This window comes from Amblyomma mixtum, chromosome 3 (genome assembly GCF_055824585.1).
Source record: "Amblyomma mixtum isolate Tamu chromosome 3, ASM5582458v1, whole genome shotgun sequence".
Lineage (NCBI taxonomy): Eukaryota > Metazoa > Arthropoda > Arachnida > Ixodida > Ixodidae > Amblyomma > Amblyomma mixtum.
The window spans coordinates 157,930,848-157,953,461 of NC_143014.1; the positions used below are offsets into that span (position 1 = coordinate 157,930,848).

The 22,614-nt window shown below is 47.2% G+C and overlaps 1 protein-coding gene across 1 annotated transcript in view; it reads right to left on the bottom strand.

Annotated features, from left to right (window-relative positions):
- LOC149352482 (O-acyltransferase like protein-like) overlaps positions 1–22,614 on the bottom strand; it is a 46,168-nt gene that overhangs the window by 18,528 nt on the left and 5,026 nt on the right. Inside the window, exons 2-9 of the mRNA XM_089577172.1 lie at positions 22,101–22,309; positions 20,490–20,610; positions 20,067–20,160; positions 15,252–15,340; positions 14,184–14,366; positions 13,514–13,607; positions 12,693–12,791; positions 4,567–4,732 (exon numbers count right to left, since the gene is read on the bottom strand). Of these exons, the coding sequence (XP_089433298.1) occupies positions 4,567–4,732; positions 12,693–12,791; positions 13,514–13,607; positions 14,184–14,366; positions 15,252–15,340; positions 20,067–20,160; positions 20,490–20,610; positions 22,101–22,309 (1,055 nt within the window). The remainder of the gene's footprint in view (positions 1–4,566; positions 4,733–12,692; positions 12,792–13,513; positions 13,608–14,183; positions 14,367–15,251; positions 15,341–20,066; positions 20,161–20,489; positions 20,611–22,100; positions 22,310–22,614) is intronic.

The following is a 22,614-nucleotide window of genomic DNA, read 5'->3' on the forward strand; positions in this document are numbered from 1 at the left end:
CGGGGAAAAAAACGAAGGAGGATAGGGACAGAGAGGTGGCTGTCTGAACCGACGGTTAATGGAACCAGTGTCATTGATTCCTTGCCAGAGTCGTCGTGCGCGATTTTTCGTTACTGCGTCTTTAGACTGCAGGTAGCCTTTCGCGTGACAACGCGGCTGCGAAGATTTTTCATATAATTGTCCAGGGTCATGATCACATTCGCAGCCATTGCGAGATGCCATTAAATTGAATCGCTTTAATGATTTGGTTGAAGCGTTTAATCAAGCGTCGTTTATACTAGTTGGTCCTACATGTCATTTGGAAGGACACCGTACGAAAGTCGATGACGAGACCCAAATTTCCTGTTAGGGGATAGGCTAGCCTCGTGCACCCGGCTTTCTTATGAGTACTTTATTGAGATCTATATTTCTTATTGATTACAAGGTTAATTTGCAGATAAAGCACTCTTCGCACTATAACAGCGATACCGCGACGTGGACTACCCGCAGCACTATCACTTTTTTTTTGTTGACGACTGTTGCTTTGGAGTGGGCAGCCGAGAGGCATTTTCTTTTATGCAATGAAACCCGAAGCCGCATGTTGGGAGCAAGATGTCAGAGTACCGCCGATTCCGGCTTCTGCTGCCAGCGCGCATGGTTAAATCAGCGGTTGCATGCACTTTACAGAAGCTCTTTAGCTGTTTCTTCACCACACAGTTAAATCTTTGAAGTTCGTGAGCGCAATGTTTTCTTTCTTTTTGCTTTTATTTTCATGCAAGTTTACACTCTGAATCGTACTCAGCCGTTATTCGGAACAAGACTGCATCCTGAAGCGACAACAGTGAAAGCACACCTTCAAAAGTGAGCCTCTTGCATTGGATAGCTCAGGTTCTGAAAATTTGCCCGACAATAGTAGCCATTTCTTACGGACGAGGGAAGGGGGGGGGGGGGGGGGGGGGGGCGAGGAGGGGAAGTACTGCAGAGCGGATACCTACAAGAACAAAAATTGTAGAGCTCTCATTGTTTAGATATTACGTTGTGTTCAATTTAGCTCGTGTATTAAAGATTTTCTTCCTCGCTTTGCTGTGCCTCACCTGTTACCCAGGCCAAGTCCCACGAGCCTATGGCGGCATAGACAGGCCCGATTTTTATTGAAGTTAAAGTACAACAGAGTAGATCATTATTATTTTTACTATTAATTATAATATTAACTACAAAACCAACGGTCCTAGTAGCTCCATCGAGAAAGTCATACTCAGTCTCTCCCTAAGGCCTACAAGGCAAATAGAACGACGGCTTGGTAAAAATAAACACTCTTACAAACCCCATTCATTCCAAATGCTTCACTCAAAACGCTATCTGGTTTCGAATGCCGCTTCCTCTGGCCTACTTGCTTCCGCCCTAGCGCTCTCCCGAAATCCGACGTCGCTGAAGATCTCGAAAAGGGGCCTGCCGTCACCGCCGTGCCATTGAGTATCGCCTCGAAACTAAGGCCTGGCCAGATATTGAAAACGCCGCAGGAAGATCTCGCGGGCAAGCACCTTAAGTACCTACGGGCGAATTAACGGTCACCAGAAGGAACGAAGGGGATGTGGAAAGGGAATAACGGGACTTCGCGAGGGCTGCCGACCCGCGCTGCCTGCAGCTCACGGAAGAAGGGGAGCGGGAGGCCTAATTTCTTTACATTTGGCCACATTTGCGCGATATTTCTCAATTTCACGCCTGGCGCGCACGACCGAAATGGGCGACGTCGCGCGTGTCGGATATCGGGCGAGCTCGACGGGCGCTGGGGCTCGGCTGCGCTTCCAAGTAATTTCGCGCCGCCTGAGTGGCACACCTGAAGAGGGCGCTGTGGAGAAGGCCGCCTGTTGGGCGACACCGTGTGGGTAATGGATTATTTGGGGCATTAGGCGATTGATCTCTTGCTACTCAGCGCCGCCACGATAGCGCCGCATGGTTCGAGGGCGCGCGGGGAAGGAAATGTAATGCACTATTCTGGACACAGGCGGCACACAGCTATCCGAAGCGGAGCGGCGCTTTCGCTGAATGCCGAGGTGTCGCAATGTGCGGTTCAACGACATGTCTCGGAGAGATGCGATACAGGTGCAGTCCAACCCATTTCGTGCCAACGAGAGGAGGGGTTTTCAAGCGGCACAGGGTTTCGTCGCCTATAACAGCGTGCCAAATGGAAGAAGGTTAGTTTCGCCGCTTCAAGGCGCTGTTTCGAAGGGAACTTCATTGGAGCATACATGGAGGAGTTTTGTGCCATGTGGGTCTTCCCAATGCGCCACTTTGCTTATTATGAACTACTTAAAACAAACGACAACCATAATGGTACAAGAGCAGCTGCTGGTCGCTTTATTTTCATTTCTTTTTGGATTCTGTATGTCTGCCTTTTGCCCTCAAGGCATACTACCGGGAATGTGCCTAGGCGCTTTCGTTACAACTTCACTGTAAGGTCCACCGTGGCCGAAATGGAAGCCACTTTGTTCGGGCGTCCGCGTTTAGAATAATATTGAACGTGCCATTTTTTATTTTTTTTGTTTAATTTAAAGGAGCGGAGTGATGCCCAGAAAAACTGTGCGACACTATCGTCAGTGAAATGTTCATGCCTAAACTAAGGACATTTTTGGCAGCCTTCGGCTTTTGTGAATGCGTGTTTGTTTTCCTCTTCACAGTTTCCTTTAACGTAACAAGGACGATAAAAAAGCAACAGATAGTCATAGTAATTGCACTTTATATATACTGTAACGTCTTACAATTTTGATTTCAACCCAACAGCGTCTGAAGGCACTTCAGCTTGCATACTTGCGCTATGAAAGCATTCATCTACTTAGCACAGCAGTCAGTGAAAGGACTACGCAGCGGCGCCATTTTTTTTTTCTTGTAGTTGGAGCGAACATCCATCGTCGACTCATTGTAGCAGTAAGCACGTTATTAGGCAATGTTGCTGGCTGGAGCCGACAAGTTCTTGCTGCGGTTAATTAGAACTAGATTACCAACCGTGTCTGAGCGACCCGGCCGTACTGAATTCATAGTCGCGAGATATCGTAACATCGATTTCACGTAATGGAGTCCGCATGTATATGTTGGCGGAGTTCAAGAACGATTGTGTTCATAGGTTACTCTGATGTCTGGCATGATTAGCCAGACGGTATTTACAATACATTGGCTCAAGGTTGCAGCAGAGGTGTTTCTTTGAGACGTAAGGAGTCGCGCTGATCGTCACTTAAATAGGAACGCCTGAGCTCTGCACGCAGAGCGGCGCACGTTTAAATGCCGCCGTCAGCCTGGGGAAAAAAAAAACAAACAACAAAACACCGCGACGTTTGCTGCGTGCACGAATGTGCACCGCTTGGGTGAATTTTCCACCGTACATTCTTGAAGGGATGCGTGCTGCCGTTAACAAGTAACTTCGATGGCCCAGCTGAGCCGTGGCCGCAGTAAGTTGCGTGACAATATGGCCGCTAGGATTAACGGATTTGATTTTCAAGTATTGAATAAATATATAAGTTTAGTTTTCAAGCTTCATTGCGAAAGGATCTCAGAAAAAGGCTGCAAAGATTGCGGCTTGAAATTGAGAAAAATATTTTGGGCCTGTGGCATACATCGGCAGTGCGTGGCGAAGATACGCAGCAAAGAGTATCCCAAAACATTGTACGCGCACTTCCGGGCCTACCTACTATAGCTTTATCACGCGGGTATAGTTTTGGTAAATGTGTACTGATTTCTCGGCTACTGGAGACAGGAATTTCATGTGGCACAAATAAGAGCCGATACTGAAGTATCGGATCAGCATCGAAGATTGAGCATGTAAGACATGATTTCTAGAGTGGGCAGGTAAACGAACTTCAGCAATGAGCCGAATTGCATTTTTATGAATGGAGACATATCTGAAATAATTTTATGCTTATATTGCCCAAGCTAAGCGACTAGAGTTTAGGAAATAATTGAACGACTGAGGACATAGTGAATTTTTTAATTGAGACGAAAGTCGTCTAGTGTTTTGAAAATGGTATATAGCTTTTGGGGACACTGACAAATAAATGCTCCTACCACCCCCCGGGTTGAAGCGGCGAGCGGCCAGGCAACACGTGACTGGCGCGCCGCTGTGTGGCACGCGTTCGTAAGAGTGGTTTAGCTCCGTGTGCGGCCCCAGAATTCCTTCCCCTACAGTGGTGACGAGAACAGCATTTTCGAAAATCTGAAAATTGATATGGGTATTCCTTATGCTGGGCTCAATAAATGAGGAGCCTAAATTTAGTTGAAAAATTATACATTTAATAATAGTTAACCAGCCTGCTATTTAACTGTCTTAGCTGTGCTCTCATGCACACTATCGCTGACAGCGTTACGCCGAAGAAAGTGCTCTTCAAACACAAAAGCCGCATTTTGAAAAATGGCCAGCAGTTTCAGCAGTACCCAATGTAGTTCGCATTACGAGCGACTTTCAACCAAGCAGCTTGCGTTCGTTACAGGTAGTACCACTTACTTCGTGCGAGTCCGTATGAACGCGTCGACGCGGCGTCTAATTGCGAGGATGCGTGTGCTTGCGCTATCGGCCAGCCTGCCTGTGCCTGTACTCACCATGTGGAGGAAGGACTGCCAGTTGTTGATGTGGAGAAGCACCATCCACCAGCTGTTGTCGCAGTTCTGGTCGTTCTGTCCCAGGACCTCGAAGAAGGCCGGCCCACGCACGCACATGCTCATCAAGTAGCCCCAGCCTACCATGAACATCACGGGCACCGTCAGCCTGCAAGCGAACGGCGCCCCCTTCAGCTGCCGACCCGCACCCATGGCGCTGCTCTTCGGTGTAAGCGGCAGACCTTTCCGAAGCGGAAACATGCGCAGCCTATCGAGCACTCAATGTTCCGGTCGGGTACCGAGTGGACTCGGAAGTCGACGCTGACGAAGAGGCGGCATTGCTTTGAGTTCCGCAGCGGAAGGGCACGCACGCGCAAATTGCAGCAGCTCAAACTGTTATATTAGGCTCCACATGTTAGCCGACGGTGTCCTTGAGCAACTGGAACAAATGCTTCCGATTTACGCATAACTTTGTACGGCGCCCAGGAAGCCCTCTTAGGGCTGCACGCTAATGACTTTTAAGACTGTACCGCAACAATCTACAACACGGCTCGCGTAAAGAACTAGTGAAAAGAAAGAAGCTCAAGTGCTCACGTACACGTGAGCAAAAAAAAGCAACTGAGTTCCACTCTTATCATTGCATAGAGAATTCTGGACAGCATAGCACTTACGCTTCACTAACACTGTCACTAAATACGTGACCAGAATCGTGCAGTCGCTACCGTGAGCTTGGCTTTGCACAACTAATACACTGTAGGTGTATCTCAAAGGAGAGACAACAGCTGCACTTACTTCCGATTTCAGGAAAATATGGTGGCGCTCTCATTTGATAGTCTTTTTTGTTTGTTACCTGCAGCGCTGTCCAGAAAAATTAATTCATATGCAATAAAAAACAAACATCTCCTCGCTACATTCCGTTTTGTACACGTGTCCAGGAGTACACACAAACATAGGATGTTTGAAGGGGAAGGGAAAAGTACTCGTGTACGGAAAAAAAGAAACACCAAGTGATTAGTATTTTGCTGCAACCTCGGCTACTGTTTCCCCGAAATCCTATTGACAGTTGCAATGTTTGTCTTTCAGCCAGTTATTATTATTATTTTTTTTTTTGCTGTCGCCACTGTTTCTTTTTTTTGGCATCCAAGTTCATCTCACGCTTATTTTCCGTAGCTTCGCCATTCAACGTAAAAAATATCACCCAATCCGAGAGCACGATATTTTCTGCTATTCTACTTAATTAAAGCCCAAAGGGGCGCATCAGCCATTGGCTACCGCATAGAGCCCCCCCCCCCCCCCCCCCCCAGAAAAAAAAGAAAGAAAAGAAACTAAGTGCGCCATCGCAGTCACTTACGACAGCAAATGCTACAACACTGTCGCGGTTCAGTAGCCGCGGCTTACGAAAATGGCGGCGCGTGTCACGAAAGTACTGCTTTGCAGGCGCTTCCAATAGCAACGCACTGTTGGCTTGTTGCGTAACCATTTCCAAGAAGAGAAGACGCTCATAAACACCGCGAGGAATTCAATCTAAGAAATCTAACTATGCGAGGCGTGCGCGAAAACCCCAAGGATTTGCGTGCTGCTCTCCCATTACCATGAACTGCAACGCTGCACTCCGTCGAGGGCGCCCAAGAAAAGAGCTTATCCCGCGAACACGTCTCCCAATCAATTCTGCGTTCGATACCGATCACGGAAGCGGGCAGAAGGCTGTAGGGGGGAGGGCGTCCTTGTCGGACACATAGCGCCGCTATCTCCAGCCGGTTCAACAGCGGGCGCAGGTGCTCTCCCACCGGCGCCTGCGTCGCGTTGCGTGCTGGGAAGGAGAGCGTTTTTAATCGTTACACTTGCCTCGAAACCGCACCTCACGCAGTGGCCGTGACAACGATACCCCCCCCCCCCCCCCCATTTCCCCTCCATAACATCCACCCCGCGTGCATTTATACAGACTTGCGATCTTTATCCATTCCTTACAATTGACGTCAGCAGAAGAAAAACGCAGATTACCTCAGAAAGATAAGCGATTATGAGGCAACGCCGCGGCCGGCCCCACTGGGATATCGATATTATAACGTGACCGTGGCGCTGCACAGCCTCAGGACGAAATGAGTTGTCGAGGTCTTTGTCCCATCAACAAACCTATTCCTTCCGTGAGGCAGAATAGCAGCAATAGCTGCAGGAACGCCGTGCGCTCGCAGGCTGGGGAGAAATAGCAACAAGCACAGCGTGAAGGAAGGTGCTGGGCGGGCCGGCGCCTTTGCGAGTTTCAAAACGAATAGATTGCACCACTGCTCATAGCATATGCGCCCTTGACGTGCGCGCCGCACCGTTTCTGTTTAACGTTTATCGCCCTTTTACTTTACCATGCAGACAGCTTTAGTGAAAGTTGCGGTTTGCATCGTGGTGGCTAATGAAGGAGGACTGCGCACCTTGTAACCGACCTGCCCGATAGTTTCCACTAGTGCCTCAAGGTGCGCATGGGATAAGCACGGGAGTCATTGGCTCAAGGAATAGATTAACCATTTTTTTTCCTTTTGAAGACAAGTGATCGGTTATAGAAGAAGGGTTGGCCATAGATTTATGCTAAACGAACTAACCTCCTCAATTACCTCTGTTGAGATATTCAAATAGGGCTGAAGTTTCAGCACGTCTCAGGTGAGGACGAGGCCTTCCCTTCTACTCCAATTATGGCGACTCATGGTTGTTCTTATAGCCTGCGCCCTTCTCAAGTTTCTGCGTATACAGACGGCCCATGGCTTCGATAAACCGGCCGTAGGCGTGCGGTAAACTGCAGCGAAATAAAGGTAGAGGAAATGTAGGGCAGAACCTGGGTCGAAATCTAGCAGCTCTATTCCTTCTCTGGTTGGTCTAGCGAACGCAGCGGAAGGGCGGCGAATGCCTCTAACAGAAGATTACGAGGTCTTAGCGCCAATCACGTGGGCATTCGCAGGACGATGCAGGCCCCGTGAGAGCGTCCACTTAGCGCACAGTTTCTCTGAGCTTGCTTTCGTGCTGGGATATGTTTTATCCTCCTGCATCGATACGTGTGAGCAAGCGTTTGATACTTAATTACAGTTACCAAATTTCTAGAAAATAGAATGACAAGTCTGTATTTGCATTTGCATGTCTGAATTTTTCTATTTGCAGAGGTGGATTTTCCTCACATACGGCTTCTTTACGCTTTAGTACTGTCACCAGCCATCGCTTTATCGATGCCTATAGGCTATATGCTAAAAACGAAAGCGGTTTCTCCAACCTCCTCTTGCTTTTAGCTTAGTCACCGCTTTCCCTATTTTCTCTCACGGCGACCGAATTTCAAGTTGCTCATGGCCCTCTTGCTTGAATGTTGAGTATATTTATGAATTTCGCGCTCATAGACGCTTAGCGATGACCGCAACGCTCAAGGCGGTGTCCCTTGAGCTTGCACCACGACGTTTTAGTTCTACAGGAAAAGTCTTAAAATGCTAAGCGATGACGCAAAGACGTTGCTGTCCAGAAATTCTTACAGACGCCATCACTTATACCCCAGGAGTACTTCAGACCGTAAAAATACGACTTTCTGGATTGGGCCTTTTGTATATTATTTTTGTTGAATAACTGCTTTTGAAATTTGACAACATTCCGCATGAAAGCTGACACAAAATCTTTGCATCTCGTGAGCATGGTTTTTGGTCCTGAAGCCGCCCTTGCGCAGACTTCGCGAGAGGCGTTCAGTGACCCCAGTCAGCGAAGGAGCTTTTCGGAGAATGCACGAGGCGCCGGGGCCGAAGAAGGCGAAAGGGGCATAGGCAGCGGGGGGCGTGACTTGGCGGCTGCCGTCACCGGAATAACATGATCGAGTCGCCATCAAGCGCGGCCGAAAGGGCAGGCTCAGCGACCGGCGGCAGCAGGTCGTTGTGCACGCACGGCTGCCCGCGGGACACGGCGCCGGTGCGCACATTTATATACATTCGGCCCCCTCGAATGTCAACCGAGACGCCTCACAAAGGAGGTGACCGCACAGTACTTCTCGCCAGCTTGCTTATCTCGCTGCTCGGCCAGAGCGAATGCGCGAAAACTGCACTCGCGTCCCGAGCACTGTTGTTTGTTTGTTTGTTTGTTTGTTTGTTTGTTTGTTTGTTTGTTTGTTTGTTTCCGACGGAAGTCGTAGACTACATGCGCCGCGAACAAAAGTTGTGCAAGGATCGGCTCCCATTGGCAGCCGGAAACGGTGATTTACCGCATGGAACTCGGTGCTCGTTCCCTATAGAGCTTGAATAAGACTGCCAACAGCTACGCTCTGGCGCCGTTCTTCAAACATGTAGGAGTTCCGACTTTGCGGCCACCGAAACCACCGGGTTCCTTGAACGGATGCACGCCCTTCTTCATCTCGCCTATCTGCGAAGTTATGGCCGGAAGTGTCCAGTCCGTATGCTGTGCTTGTACGACGTGTGTGCGCTAATAGAATGGAAAGCGTGAAGACCAACCTCATTACTCCACGCTGCAGCCAAGAGCCCTCTGAAAAGCTATTTGTAGCTCCATTCGCTTTATGTTTAAACCCATAAACGCTAAAGCCCCCATGGTATTGCCCTGCTTTCCTAACCTGCTTCTTTTTTCTTTCTGTTTGGAAGAAAAAGGAGCCGTTTTTATTTGTTTCTCTTTTTTTTTCTGTCTTTGGAATCGCTCCAATCGACAACTATAAGTCCGTCCAACTACCAATATTTAGGTCAGCTGGCAGCGCGCAACAAGATCCTTATCTTGATGCGGGTCTGAGATACGTCAGCGTATCATTGGAAACCACTCCCGTGTATTTAACGAGGCTTAAGAGCATTACCTAACTTGGTAAACTATTGCATCATTGATTTGTTTGAACGGTTTTCTAGCTTTCAAAATTTAAGCTGCGTAAACGTGCAGTCGGGCACAGGTGTGTTGTGCCAGAGTAATTAATATTTCATTTAAGCGTCTTTCATTTAAATAACACCCTGGCATGAAGATACAAACCTCTGAATAAAGAAACACAGAACTTGTAGTTTACTCAATCCCCCCACTTAAAAAAAAAAAAAAAAAAAAAACATGCTTATTTAGTGTTCAAGCTCTGAGCTGCCATCCTGCTGCCTAATTCTTTCCTTCCATTATTCTCCCGCTGTACTCAAGGCAGGAGCCGCAAATTCACCTCCAGGGTGGCGCATCAGTCGGAAGGCCTCTTTTGAGGAGTATCTGCTACTTCGTTCTTGGGTGACATCCGACCGCATCGATTCATAACCTAAAAATGAAAAGTTTGCTGTCGATTTTTCCTCGTATAGTGACACATTAAACAATGGGTTTCTCGACAACAAACTCCAGCAAAATGTCGCCAGAGGCTTTACACACAGAAAGCTGTTTTCCCTTCTTTTTTGTGGGAATGCAAAACGTGTCCGCCTGTAGTGCGCGCCTATCGGACTTAATCATCGCACAGCGGCGTGACCTAAATGTGGGTCGCAGCCGCCACGGCCGCCTCGCATGCAGGCGAAGGCAGCCGGCAAGGACAGTGGTTCCGATAAGACCTAAAAGTCTTCATCGTCGGCAACGATCTGGCCTTAGTTTCAGGATAGATGATAGTTTAGAGGCAACCCGATCAGCGTTATATAACCGAAGGCCTCGCCGCCGCGAATAGCGGTTGCGCTGGATATAGCCAAAGCGATCGGCCCGCATTAGAACTGCAGCTTCTTTGCACAAGTTAAGACCTTGATCGCGAGAAAAAAAAAGCAAACAAAAACGGTTGTACGATAGCCCGGAGCCGCTTCCTATTTCAAGCTCCTAACGTCTTGTCCCGTTGCTTAGCGCCACCGAGCTCTCGCTGTTCTGAAAATGTTTTGCATGTGTGTGCGTGCGTGCGTGCTTTTGTGCGCGTGTATACCTGCCCGCTGCTATGCTTAGATAACTCATCAAGGTCTCACCGAGCGCGCATCGAGGGCGGCACGAGTCAGCTTTAACAAAATTGAATTTCCTGGTTAAACAGGGCGCAGGATGGCGCTGCGTCACGGCTTGTTCTGTTTCCGCGCGTGCGTTTCCACACCCTCCGTGTTCTCTTCGCTCCACAAACAAGGACAAAATTGGGCTGTTGAGTCGAAAGAAGAGCTTAACCGCCGGTGCTCTGTCAGCCTCGTTAAAAATGCAGCAGCTGAAACTGAGAAAGAAAGCGTTCTGCGCGCGATGCCTCAAGCGCAGTGTGCGCTCGTAACCAAATGAAGTCCTGTCTCTTACCGTGTAAGTAGGGGGAAAGGAAGGAACGTAATTTGGACCGGGAAATTAACTCAAGAGGGCTCGAGAGCCGCCCTTTTTCCGTGGAGAGAAGTCACCAGGCACTTAGGCCTTGCTTAGTTCGCTAATTTTCCAGTTGTAACTAGGAAGGCTTATTAAATTGCTGTCCTCTCTCTACGCAGGCTTTAAAAAAAAAATTGGAGGGCACTGCAGTCTTCTAAATTGGGTAAATACGAAAGCAATTGCGTTTGAACGTCAGCAACTTTCTTTTTGCAAGTCATCTTTGTCACATGACACTTATGACGTGACCATTGGATGACGACAGGTACTTTTTTGCAAGTCATTGTTGTCACGTGACATCACGTGACCGTTGGATCACGTCAGCTACTTTTTTTTGCAAGTCATCGTTGTCTAACATCAGTACACATCCCCAACACACTTTACCGTCGTACACACCACAACGCCCCTCTAACACGCTTGAGCCAACGTCCCTTCATGGCGTATGCGTTGCGTTCCCGCCTGGCAGAGAGAGGGCCTGGGTTGCGAACCGCAATGCAGGAGAATATCTTTTTTCGAGTGGTCATTTTCGTGCGGACACACACTTATGACACGCTGTGCGGACACGCTCTGCTGACAAGTCTTGTACACGCCACTCATGAGACAATAAATGCTTTCGCATTAAAATAACTGTTTCAGACCAAGTGCGACTTGCCAAATGTGTAGGCGGTCCTCGCGTTTCCTGTTCGTCCTTATCTCTACGACTAGGCCCAGCCAGGGGTGGCAGCACCGAACTGTGTTCCTTATCCTCGCGCATGTGTGCACGCGTATTTTAGATGATGGTACTTTCCCGCAGGGCATGCGGAGAGCTAAGGACGTTGTACTTTTCAATGGCGGAGAGATAACTTGTTGAACTATACATTGGTGTCAACTAATCCTATCTTCTGTAAATGCACTGACAAACTAAAAGAAAGAAACAATGATAGCATTGTGTGACAAGTCAGAAAAACGAATAGCCAGTTTGATTTTAGACAAGGATGGTCCTCTGAATCAGCATTGCTAACCCAAATATAGCACGTCTTAGACAGGTTCGAACGTAGGTAATTAACTCTTGGCATATTTGTCGAGTCATCAACGGCATTCAGTCGCATTAATCCTGACATATTATTAAAAAATCTTGAACTTTACGGGTTGAGGGGTGTACTTTTGCAGTCAGCTGAAAGATAACTCCAGCCTCGAGAGAAAAAGGTATAGTGAATGACTATGCTTCGTCAGTTAAATAAACAAAATGCAGGGTGTCTAAAGAAAGTACTTTAGGGCCCCTGCTATTCAATATGTTCACAAATAATGGAGTAAATATTGACAGTTATGCCAAGTTTATTACCTATGTTGATCATACCAGTTTATTTTTTACATAATCAAAAACTGTCGATTTGATCCGCTGCGCTAATGTAGCTTTAAATGCACTTATTAACTTGTGTCTGTGAAATTCATAACTAATTAATACCACTAAAACAAACACCTTTCTTTTCAAGCGGAAAAAAAACAGACAATAACTGTCTGTGGAAAGCTCATAATTGGCAATTGTCTTATAGAAACAGTACTGTCTGTGAGGAGCTTTGGTGTCATATTCTTTATGACATTCTTTATGAAGAGCCATCTCTATATCCTAGCTTAACTCTGCGCTGTCTGAAATCGCGCTTCAGACAGCATTCAATCTGCATTGTAGATAGAGGATAGCAGTAATCGCCGCCAGTGAACGGCACGCTACCTGTGTTTAATCATGCGAACCTTCGGTTGAAGCCCTGTGAGTCGTAAGAAAAAAATATGCACCTGCATTGTTCTTGTTACCCGAACTGTCCCGCGACGCAGCGCCATGAAGGGGCATTTTTTTTTTTGTTCAAAGATTGTGCTCTTACCGAATGTACCGACGAATCAACATGATCCACAGGACAATGAGGTAGTTGCCCCTTAGGTTCTTCATTCTTTTCAACACGTTGTAGGACAGGAGGAATCCGCTGCAAGAGGCACGTGAAAGAAAAGCTCTAAAATCACAAGCGACATATATAGTTCCAGATGCTTTGCTGATAAATTATTGAACGTCATTTTGTTACCAAATCAATTATTCGTAAAATTATATTAACATAATTAGCCTTGTTCTCCTTAACCGTCGTCAAAGTTACTGTGGCCTTTTCTTTTGCGTCGTCAAAAGTCCAGCTGCCTCCGCTCTGCAGTTTTTAAATATCGTGATGAGCAATGTGTACGCCACCGAAGGGCACTGCTGCTATCGCACGCAGACTACAGTGACAAAAGTCAGGCACTGCTCCTGCAACCTACGTTTAGACCTTTTCGGTAGTGCGAAATGCGAAAAAATAACTGCGGAAAGTCGTGCCGCAAATCCAAGTTATACCAATGGTATAACTCTAGTTTCTCTGTATCCGAGTTGAAGTTCTGAGATATCTGCAACATTTTAATCTACGTCAGGGGAATAGTATAAAAAAATATATACTTCTCTGCGGCCAAAAGTATAGATACGTAATGCACGCCTAAGCGCATATTACATGACAAACCATCTTTTACGGCCCCTCCTCCTCACTCCTCCTCCCTCTACGCAGCTTCCACAGCTCATGAATGGCAGCCGGAGTGTCAGCCATGTGATGCCAGGCTCGCCTTCGCTTTTCCTATTTTTGGGAATATATCCCATCTCTGCCAACAAAAATGAGTGGCCATAATTACTCACCCAATGAAGAAGAATGTTGCGATGCTGGGAAAAGCATTTCCGATAAGAGTGAAGAAGGGCTCCTCTGTAGCTTCAATCACCTTGAAGTAGCTTCCTGCACAAGTGCGAAGCGAAGAAAAACGGCGGCACGCTTATTCCCGGTTGTACCGAGTCTCGCGCCATCTGCTGTGACGTCAGCATGATGGATAAGTGACAGCCTTCGTTCGGTAACGCTGTCGGAATCGCTGGCCAGGAAGCCTCGTAAGTAACGACGGTGGGCGTACACTGAGCCTTACTTACGCGGTGACCTCCATCGCTACCGCTCTAAATAATGTTAAAGCCAGCACAAAATGAACAATGGGCGGGAGGCAAGTCTCAGAGCGCTAACCATCGTTTCGATAAGAGGGCAACCCCTTCTCGTGTCGAAACCCTGGCTAGCGGACCGAGGCTACCCTGCCACCCCTTGTTCATTTTGTGTTGTCAAGAAGTCATCTCCCCTTCCCTCTGTCTGCTGTAAATCATAGTTATTGCAATTGAAATACATGGACTGCACGTAAACGAAATCTAGGCCGCGTATGCGTTGTACGTCTCAGTCGTCAAGATATTCCAGACAGCAAAAATTGGGGGCTGTGATCTGAAGCTGCAAATTGCAGCTGTTCGTAGATATGAAAACAAAAGTTGGCTTGCTTACGGACAGCGCTGATGTCTACGATGAAGTACGTGTGTCCGAGAATAACCCACGTTGTGCTGATCACCTTCATGCCGGCAAAACAGGCCAAGATCTGGTTGTCCGAGCCCTCTTTAAAATTGCAGCTGAGCAGCTTTCGTGTGTTTATTGTTGCGGAAAAGGCCATGAGGTACTTCCACGGCGAATCTGCATGGATCGTTGAATTTCACTCGTGAGAACGTGAGAAACCATTGAGCTGATTTGAATAACACATTGAGCGGAAAGATGCTTATGCATCTTTTCGTGATAAACTATTTGCTTTGTCAAGATCTGTTTCTACCATGATCACTTTTTCCGCAAGAAAAAAGTTTTCTGCACCAAGAAATTTGATAGAGGTTGCGGCAGAACATATGTAAGTAAAACAGCGCTAGACACGGGACAAAGGAAGAACAACACAGCGCAAGGCGTTACGACAACCGCCTGGCTTGGAATGAGGTTCGCACCACAAGAGTTGTACACGAAGACGGATTTTGTAGAACAGAATGAAGAATAGGGCCCAAAGAACTAGAAATTAACTGTGTTAAGGCGGAGGCTTGGGCAAGTTGGTACATCATATGTAAGTAAAACAGCGCTATACACGGGACAAAGGAAGAACAACACAGCACAAGGCGCTACGACAACAGCCTGGCTTGGAATGAGGTTCGCACCAAAAGAGTTGTACACGAAGACGGAATTTGTAGAACAGAATGAAGAATAAGGCCCTAAGAACTGGAAATTAACTGTGTTAAGGCGGAGGCTTGGGCAAGTTGGTACATCATATGTAAGTAAAACAGCGCTTTGGCCAGCAATCACTTGTCAACTGCAGTTTAGAAATTTCGCGCAGTTAATGCGTACAGTAATTCTAATTCCAGCTTTTCTCTACTGTAATCGTTGGCGAGCAATAATTTATATCGATTTACATATTTGCAACTCAAGTATGACACTTTTTCACTAACGTAGCTGCCGCGAAGAAAGTTGCTTTCAGAAGAACAGTATTTGTTGCGCCGTGCGAAGATGGCAAAAGTATCGCAACCGACAATCTTCGGTACGAACCTTCAGAACGAGCACGGCTGTCTTTTTTCAGGAACAGGTCAAGGCCAGAGGACAGCACCAACAGGAAGGCAAGCACCGATATGAGAGACCTGCAAGTAACGTTTCGCCCAGCGCACTCGTACATCCGGACGCTTCACGAGTGATGCAATTATTGGAGCCTTTACCATGCGCCGCTAGCGCAAGTCAAAAAGATGATCGATTTTCAAATGCGCGTCACACATCTCTACTTACGTTTGGTGAAGCAGGGCGTCCTGTTTTGGAACAGTTAGAACAAGGCGCCGCGTATTACGTTATCGTAGAAGAAAGAACATTCATTGATTTTATTCCGCGGCATTCTGCAGCTTTAGTTGACTTAGCAACGGGAACACAGGAGGAGGAAGTACAAGCGACAGCACTGTCCACTGTACATCCTCCTCTTGTGTTCCCGTTTTTGTTGCTGGTTTCATTATGTTTGATCCACACCAGCTCATCCGCATGGTGATACTCTAGGCCTCAATTCGGCACTTATGACGCAGTCATGCAATGAGCTAAATTGAACCAGCTATGGATTACGAAACGACCAAGTGGTGAAGGAAACTACTGCAGACCACTCACAGGCACGGAACACTTCTAAAGAATTTGTCGTTGTAATAAGCTTGTCTGGTCTAACACGACGCCTATGCACGGAATATGCAAAATGTTAGTCAGAAAAAGTTAAAGACCGGCGTCTGGGGACATTTCACTAGTTCTGCAGGGTACGTTTCCCATGTGCCAAGAGAACTCTATCTGATGAACGAAGGTTGACATGAAGTAACAAAAAATTTGGGGAATGCTTAAGCGGCAATTTTAAGAGCAGAACGCGATAACGTTATCGAGTCCCGTTCACATCGCCTACTGAACACTTACTCAGACCTAATTCCTAATTAACATACTAATAAATTCTCATGTGCGCATCAGTTTATGTCTCTATAAGACAGCTCTCTACGCGAAAGACCACAACGCATTCACAAGGTCCACCTTTCTTCAGCTTGAACCAATCAGGCCACGTGTTGGTTTGACACTGTTTTCCCTAATTGTTTGTGGAGGGTTTACCGTCCCAAAGTAACTCAGGCTATGAGGGACGCCGTAGTGAAGGGCTCCGGAAATTTCGACCACCTGGGGTTCTTTAACGTGCACTCACGTTGTGCAATACACCGGCCTATAGAATTTCGCCTCCATAGAAATTTTGCCGCCGCGGCCGGAATCGAACCCGCGTCTTTCGGGACAGCAGCCAAACACCATAACCACTGAGCCACCGCGGCGGCCAATTGTTTGTACTAGTTCATATACATGGAACATTGAATCACTGTAATGCATACCATGGCGAAAAAAAAAAGCTTTCGTGACCTATGGGTCGCGTGCACATTCTCGTAGTAAAAATGTCCTAGGTTTGGTTCTCGCTGAAATCTAACATAACCCAAATTCTTTTCAGCTCAATTACTTGCCTTTGGTTACTGACACCTTCCTGATTAATTTGACGTCAATCCAAACATTCTTTGACCTGAATTTCATCAATTACTTGTTTTCATCGGGATATTTTGCCCACGGCCAAAGCCACCGCCGACGGCGACGACGCCGGCTTTTCTGCGACACGGAACCCTTAACGTTATCGCGTTAAAAGCGCATATTCGCAGCGTTCATCCCATGTATCTTGACCTCCGCTACTTGTCTTCTATCGCTTGTGTTTTGCGAGCGCAAGTGACAAACTTTATATTCTTTGGTTTTAGCATTTTAAATTCACTCCTTTCGTGGACCCTTCCACCTAAGCAGCTCCGCGGAACATTCTTATTTCTCCTGACTACGCAGTTACAGTAACTCATGACTGAAACGGTAAGCGCTTGTCGTCATAGGAAATTACTCAAAATGTTTTGTTCTGATTCCTCAGAGAATACCTTCGAGGCATAAAATAAAAAATCCTCACCGGAAACGTCCGTGTATTCACTTAGTTATACGTGGTTGTTTCATGATGCTGGTAAAATAAAAAATAGGAAACCCGAGAAGGTACGTACATGAATTACCTTACCGTTCTGCCATGTTACATTTCAGAAGACTACCCAACGTTAGGCTCTTGCGCAGCGAAAAGCGTGGAAATTTTACTATAGCTGTGCTAGCCCGATGTCTCGGTACCGAAATAATTGCTCAATTAAAATACTGTAACTCCCGGTAATTCCCTTGCCCTCCAACGTAATAAAGCACTTGCTTTTACGCGATTTATCCCTCTGGGCAAAAAAAATAAATAATACAAAATTTGCACTTTCCTTAATCTGTTTTGTTTGGTTTATGGTTTATGGGGTTTTAACGTCCCAAAGCGACTGAGGCTATGAGAGACGCCGTAGTGGAGGGCTCCGGAAATTTCGACCACCTGGGGCTCTTTAACGTGCACTGACATCGCACAGTACACGGGCCTCTAGAATTTCTCCTCCAAAGAAATTCTAGCCGCCGCGGCCGGGATCGAACCCGCGTCTTTTGGGTCAGCAGCCGAGCACCATAACCGCTGAGCCACCGCGGCGGCTTTAATCTGTTTTGTATTCAGTGGTACAGGATTCGTCTAAAATTTTCGAGCCACCGAGCTTAGTAATGCGCGGGGCGGTTGCAGATCCTTTTGATTTACCAGTGATCCAAATTCCTCGAGAGTGAGCGACACCTCAACCCTGGCTGCTACGGAGCACAATTATGAGTTCCACTGCCACTGGTGCTACAAGACCGCCACCGCGCGGCCTAACAGCTCACATGTTGACAAATCCTGGGCACTTGTGAATCTCGCCGCTGATAAGACCTAATTCATCCGCGGGCTAGAGTCACAAACCGGCTCCCAAGGTGTGTATATTAGCCACAGCATCACGGAACAGAGTTGAGTGGAAATCGTGATAGCAAGATAGGGTTCTACGCCAAAACAAACGGCAGCCGTCACACGTCGCAGCAAGGCGAGCGCTGAGTCGACGACCCTCCGAACCAAAATCTTGGCTAGCGTTAGCTACTGTAAGCTATATACGAGAGATAAGAGCGACGGCAATCGTTTTTTCCAATACGGCGGACAACAGGAACAGTGCCTTGGCTGCGATGTGTAGGCTGTCAAGGACAGCCGGTTGTACTACCGTGCTTATTGGGCAACGATCGCGCAAATGCCAGCTAGCGTTCTCGGTCATTGCCACGCCGGGGGTGCTGAGCGTTTCTTGGCACCGCGGCGTCTTGGCACAGCAATGCGGACGCCTGAATGTGGGTCATGAACTCACTCCAACCAAAGATGTTATCGCTGGAGAACAGTAACAGCTAAGAGAGCGCCGAGTTCTCGGGCAGGCGGAAGAGGTGTGACAAGCGAAGAGGCTGTGCAACTAGAAGAACAAGATCGCTTCGCTTTTGGCATGACATTATATCAGAGGGTGTTAAGTGCACCGCGTAGCTGCGCAGTGATCATACATCGTACGCTCTGGAATAAGTTTTATTTATATATACCACGCACAACGCCGTCTTAGGTTCTATTATTATGCGGTCGGGCAGACATTCAGTGGAACGACAGCTGCATTTTTTATTTGAAAATGGAGCGAATTTTGCAGACATGCCCAAGACAATACCCGCGGGGCTGCACCTAAAGAGTACCTCAAGTTGATTTCTTAGCATACATCTCAATGCAGCGGTTTGCTTTGGTCAACTTTAAAAATACCGTATGAACAATCGGATTGCTTCAATTTTGCTCTGTAAACGTATGCCCTCTACGAAATAATATTTATGAAAAAGCAGCTCTTTTCAATATATGCTCTGCGTCACCGTATGTTCTGATTTCATCGGTGGCAGTCGTGCAGATGTCATAATGTTATAAGGATTATTATGCTTGGTAGCTAAGAATGCGTTGCTTACTAAATGATTTGCAATAACGGCCTATGCCCGCTGTTGACCGTGCGCATAAACTGCATAACCTGGCGCAGCTTCAGCAAAGTACAAAATGAAGAGATTTGGTGAGCTTTGCCGAGTGAACCGCTGCGCTTATGCAACAAGCACCGTGAACTCAGCATGCGTTCATAGAAGGTTAGAAACGGGGGTTGCAGAGCACGAGCGATAAGCAGAGTTAACCGCATCATAACGTGGTTCGCGGTTTAAATATCCGCCTCTTTCGCTACAACCCGACCCTTTCTGCACGAAGATAGAGAAAAGAATAAAACCACTCTAGTGTGTGGTCGCTCGCAGATAAAAGTCACATGTGGTCAAACTGCTCCTCATTTGGTGACCGAGAGAACCAGGACAAAATGGGAAGGGGTCAGTACTTCCTCATCTTCTGCCGAATCTCTCGTCCATGCGAAAAATAGAGACACTTTCTCAGAGCTTAATTTTGTCAAAACAAACAAAAACAATATGTTCAGCTAAAACACTTTCAAGCTACTTTCCAGGTCTCAGTTTTTTTTTTTTTTAATTCTGAAAGGATTAACTTCAGAACGCGAAGAATCAACTTCGCCGCTTCAGGGCGTTCAGGTTTATTCGCTGCCCCTGCAAACTCTAACCTTCCTCTTCGGAGGAAGGAGAGGTCATTCTCCTATCAGTCCTCTGTACTTTTCTGAAGGGAGAGTTTGCGACGTTGAATGGGACAATCTATTTTAACGAAAGCACGGGGCTCAGTTAACGCATGGCCGAGGGCAGTTGGTGAGGGCAGTTGGTGTGATCCTTGTGAGGAAAGAGACGAGAACCCAAGTGTCACTAGTGAAGCAAACAAGCGTCCTTCCAAGCATAACGAATGGTTAACAGAAATTTCCTTCGTGGTTGCATGTGCATTAAAAGTGATGGATAAATGGTGGCTTCATTACTTACACCATGCCAATTCGTATCGGGCTCCATCCTCTTTCTTCGTTCCGAACAGAGTCGCAGCCGGAGACATGGTGCTTAAAACCGTACTGGTCGAGTGCTATGTGGAGCAAGAAAGGAAACGAACATGCAGATTATTCCTCGCACAAACAATATGAGGAGCATTGCACTGTAAGAAAAATCCGCAGCATTATTTAATGCGCAGGCGACAAAGGTCGACACCCAGAATTCTTTTTCTTTTTCGAAAAATTATTTTTCTTCAAATAACAAGGATACTGCGCATGCCACTGCATATTTTACGTGGTGGCTTTTCACACCACCATATTTCTTTACTTGTGTACTTCATACTAGAGCTGTGTACCTTATATAAAGCAGAGAGGTTGTTGAAATGCCTTGAAGATTACAGGCGTAAGAGGATGCTTTACTTACTGAGACTGATCATGCGTCGTACGTCATTGATTGTGCAAAGCTGCGGCAGGCACAGGCCCAGCCTTTGACCCTTAAAATAACTGCGTTCGTCTGATGAGAAAAAGTCTGGCGCTCGTCGTCCCTGTAATGAGAGAAAACAAAGACCGAGTTGCAAGTACAGCTAAGCACATAACTACAGTGCGCTCAGCTTGCAAGCCACATTCGCTGTGTTTCGTGCCCTCGGAGAAAGGTATAATTCACTCGAACTTTTCCGCGTCTCTGCAGGTTAGGAAAAAGGTAGGGCAACGACTGTCGAGGAAAAAAAAAAGGAGGTGGCTGCATTGAACAGTGAGCGCAGTTAACAAAAAAAAACCGAATATAATTCAATCACTTCCTGCAGGAAAGCAGTTGTGGCCTTAGTAGATGTCCTTGCAGTAATCTAAAGCGAATATTTTAAGAAAAACAGCGGAGGTAATCGCGTCATCTGTTCTGGATGCGTCACCAAAGGAAGTCAATATTTCAGTTGGTGCAAAGTGCGGAAAACGCTTGGTAAGGCCTTTGAAGCGTTTTACGCAGCGAAAGCTCTGTTTCATGCGGTACAAATGGATGCGTTCTTTACAGTGCCCGGCAGGCGCTTAAAGAGGAAGAGGAGAAACCATTACCGTGATGATTTATTAACAGGTTTAGCGCAGGACACATCGGTGCCATTGACGCGCGAACTAACTTGATAGGACCTCTTCCTGGATCACGTATTTTACGGGCTGTTCACTACGCCCATTTGTCTGGCATCAAGGACCATTAGGCAAGAACGCCGTGAGCGTTAAAGGAACGGGTCCTCTGCTTACGACATGTGGCTATTAGAAGGTTAATAGTTGTCGCAATATGTTTAAAACTTGTCGCCCCTTTATTCTCAATAGATTTATTCGCTAATTTGTACAACTGTCTCCGCCAGTGTTTTCAAGTCCAGGGGAGTGCCGTTGAGCCTTGGCGTGGGGCTCTCGTACAAGCACCCCTGGGGCTACACATCTCCACATAAATGAAGAACATCGTGCTTCCAGGCCTCCGGAGATTCAGAGCTATAAGGATACAGCAAAGAGTACCACTTCAGTGCCCAAAAGTGACGTGGGAGGCTTGGAAACTCGTAACAAACGTGGTGCCTTATGTAGAGGCTTCCACAGACTCCAGTTGAGCACATGTGCCTTATTTTCAACGTGCATGCCTGAACTTATCTAAGCTTTCATCAATGCCCGTATTTTTACCCTCATACCAAGGATTGCACTTGAAATAATGAAGCCTCCGTGTGCCATGGAAGCACAGCGATTTCCGCGCCGTCTGGGACGTGGCCCGATTCGACACAGCATCAATGGTGAATGAGCTTCTGTTGCGGTTGGAGTATTGTATCCCTCTTGGGAGGCGTGTGTGCACGACAGGGATCGTGGTCAGCTGCAGTTGTATGAAATCGCTATTTCTCTCGCAGAATATATTTCTGCTCAGTGCGTTGCGCAAAATTTACGATGCCTTTACTAGCGTGCGCTGCTGTCTTTTTACGTCACTTCTAAAGAGATTTGGTGTTCGTTTTCACAGCAGAGGAGGGCGAAATGAGTGTCTGCAGCGGCGCGTGGGTGGGCTCACCAAAAAGTAGCCGTCCTTCTGCATCCTCTGCGCCGACTTGCGAGCGAAGCCCACTGGGAGAGTCATGAATAGCGTGCAGTACTGGCCGTAGATGGCTGCGTCCCCGTTCGAAGGCTGGTGGTGCACATCCAGACACTCCTCGTAGTCTCCGTACGATCCCGTCGCACCGTTCAGTGTTCCGGAGGGAGGCCGGGCGTTGGCGTCCAGCACTGCAAGTCAGAAAAACACTGTCAGCAAACCTAAAAGGACCAAATTATTTCATCCCAAACGAGACCTGAGGGTGGCATCAGCCATTTTTAAGGCTTTCCAGCGCTGTCTTGCAAGAAAATAATGGGGCGTGCATCCTGTCACAGGGGCTTCGGTGAATAAACTGTGGTGAGTTTGTTGTTTCTCGGAGTTCACTGGGCACCTGCTAAGCTTCTCACCGGGAATTCGGGGCTGCTGTTGTGAAAACTGAGCAAACTAAGACGAACCTGTTGCCACAAAAGCGTCACCTTCGGCAAGGTTTGAAGAG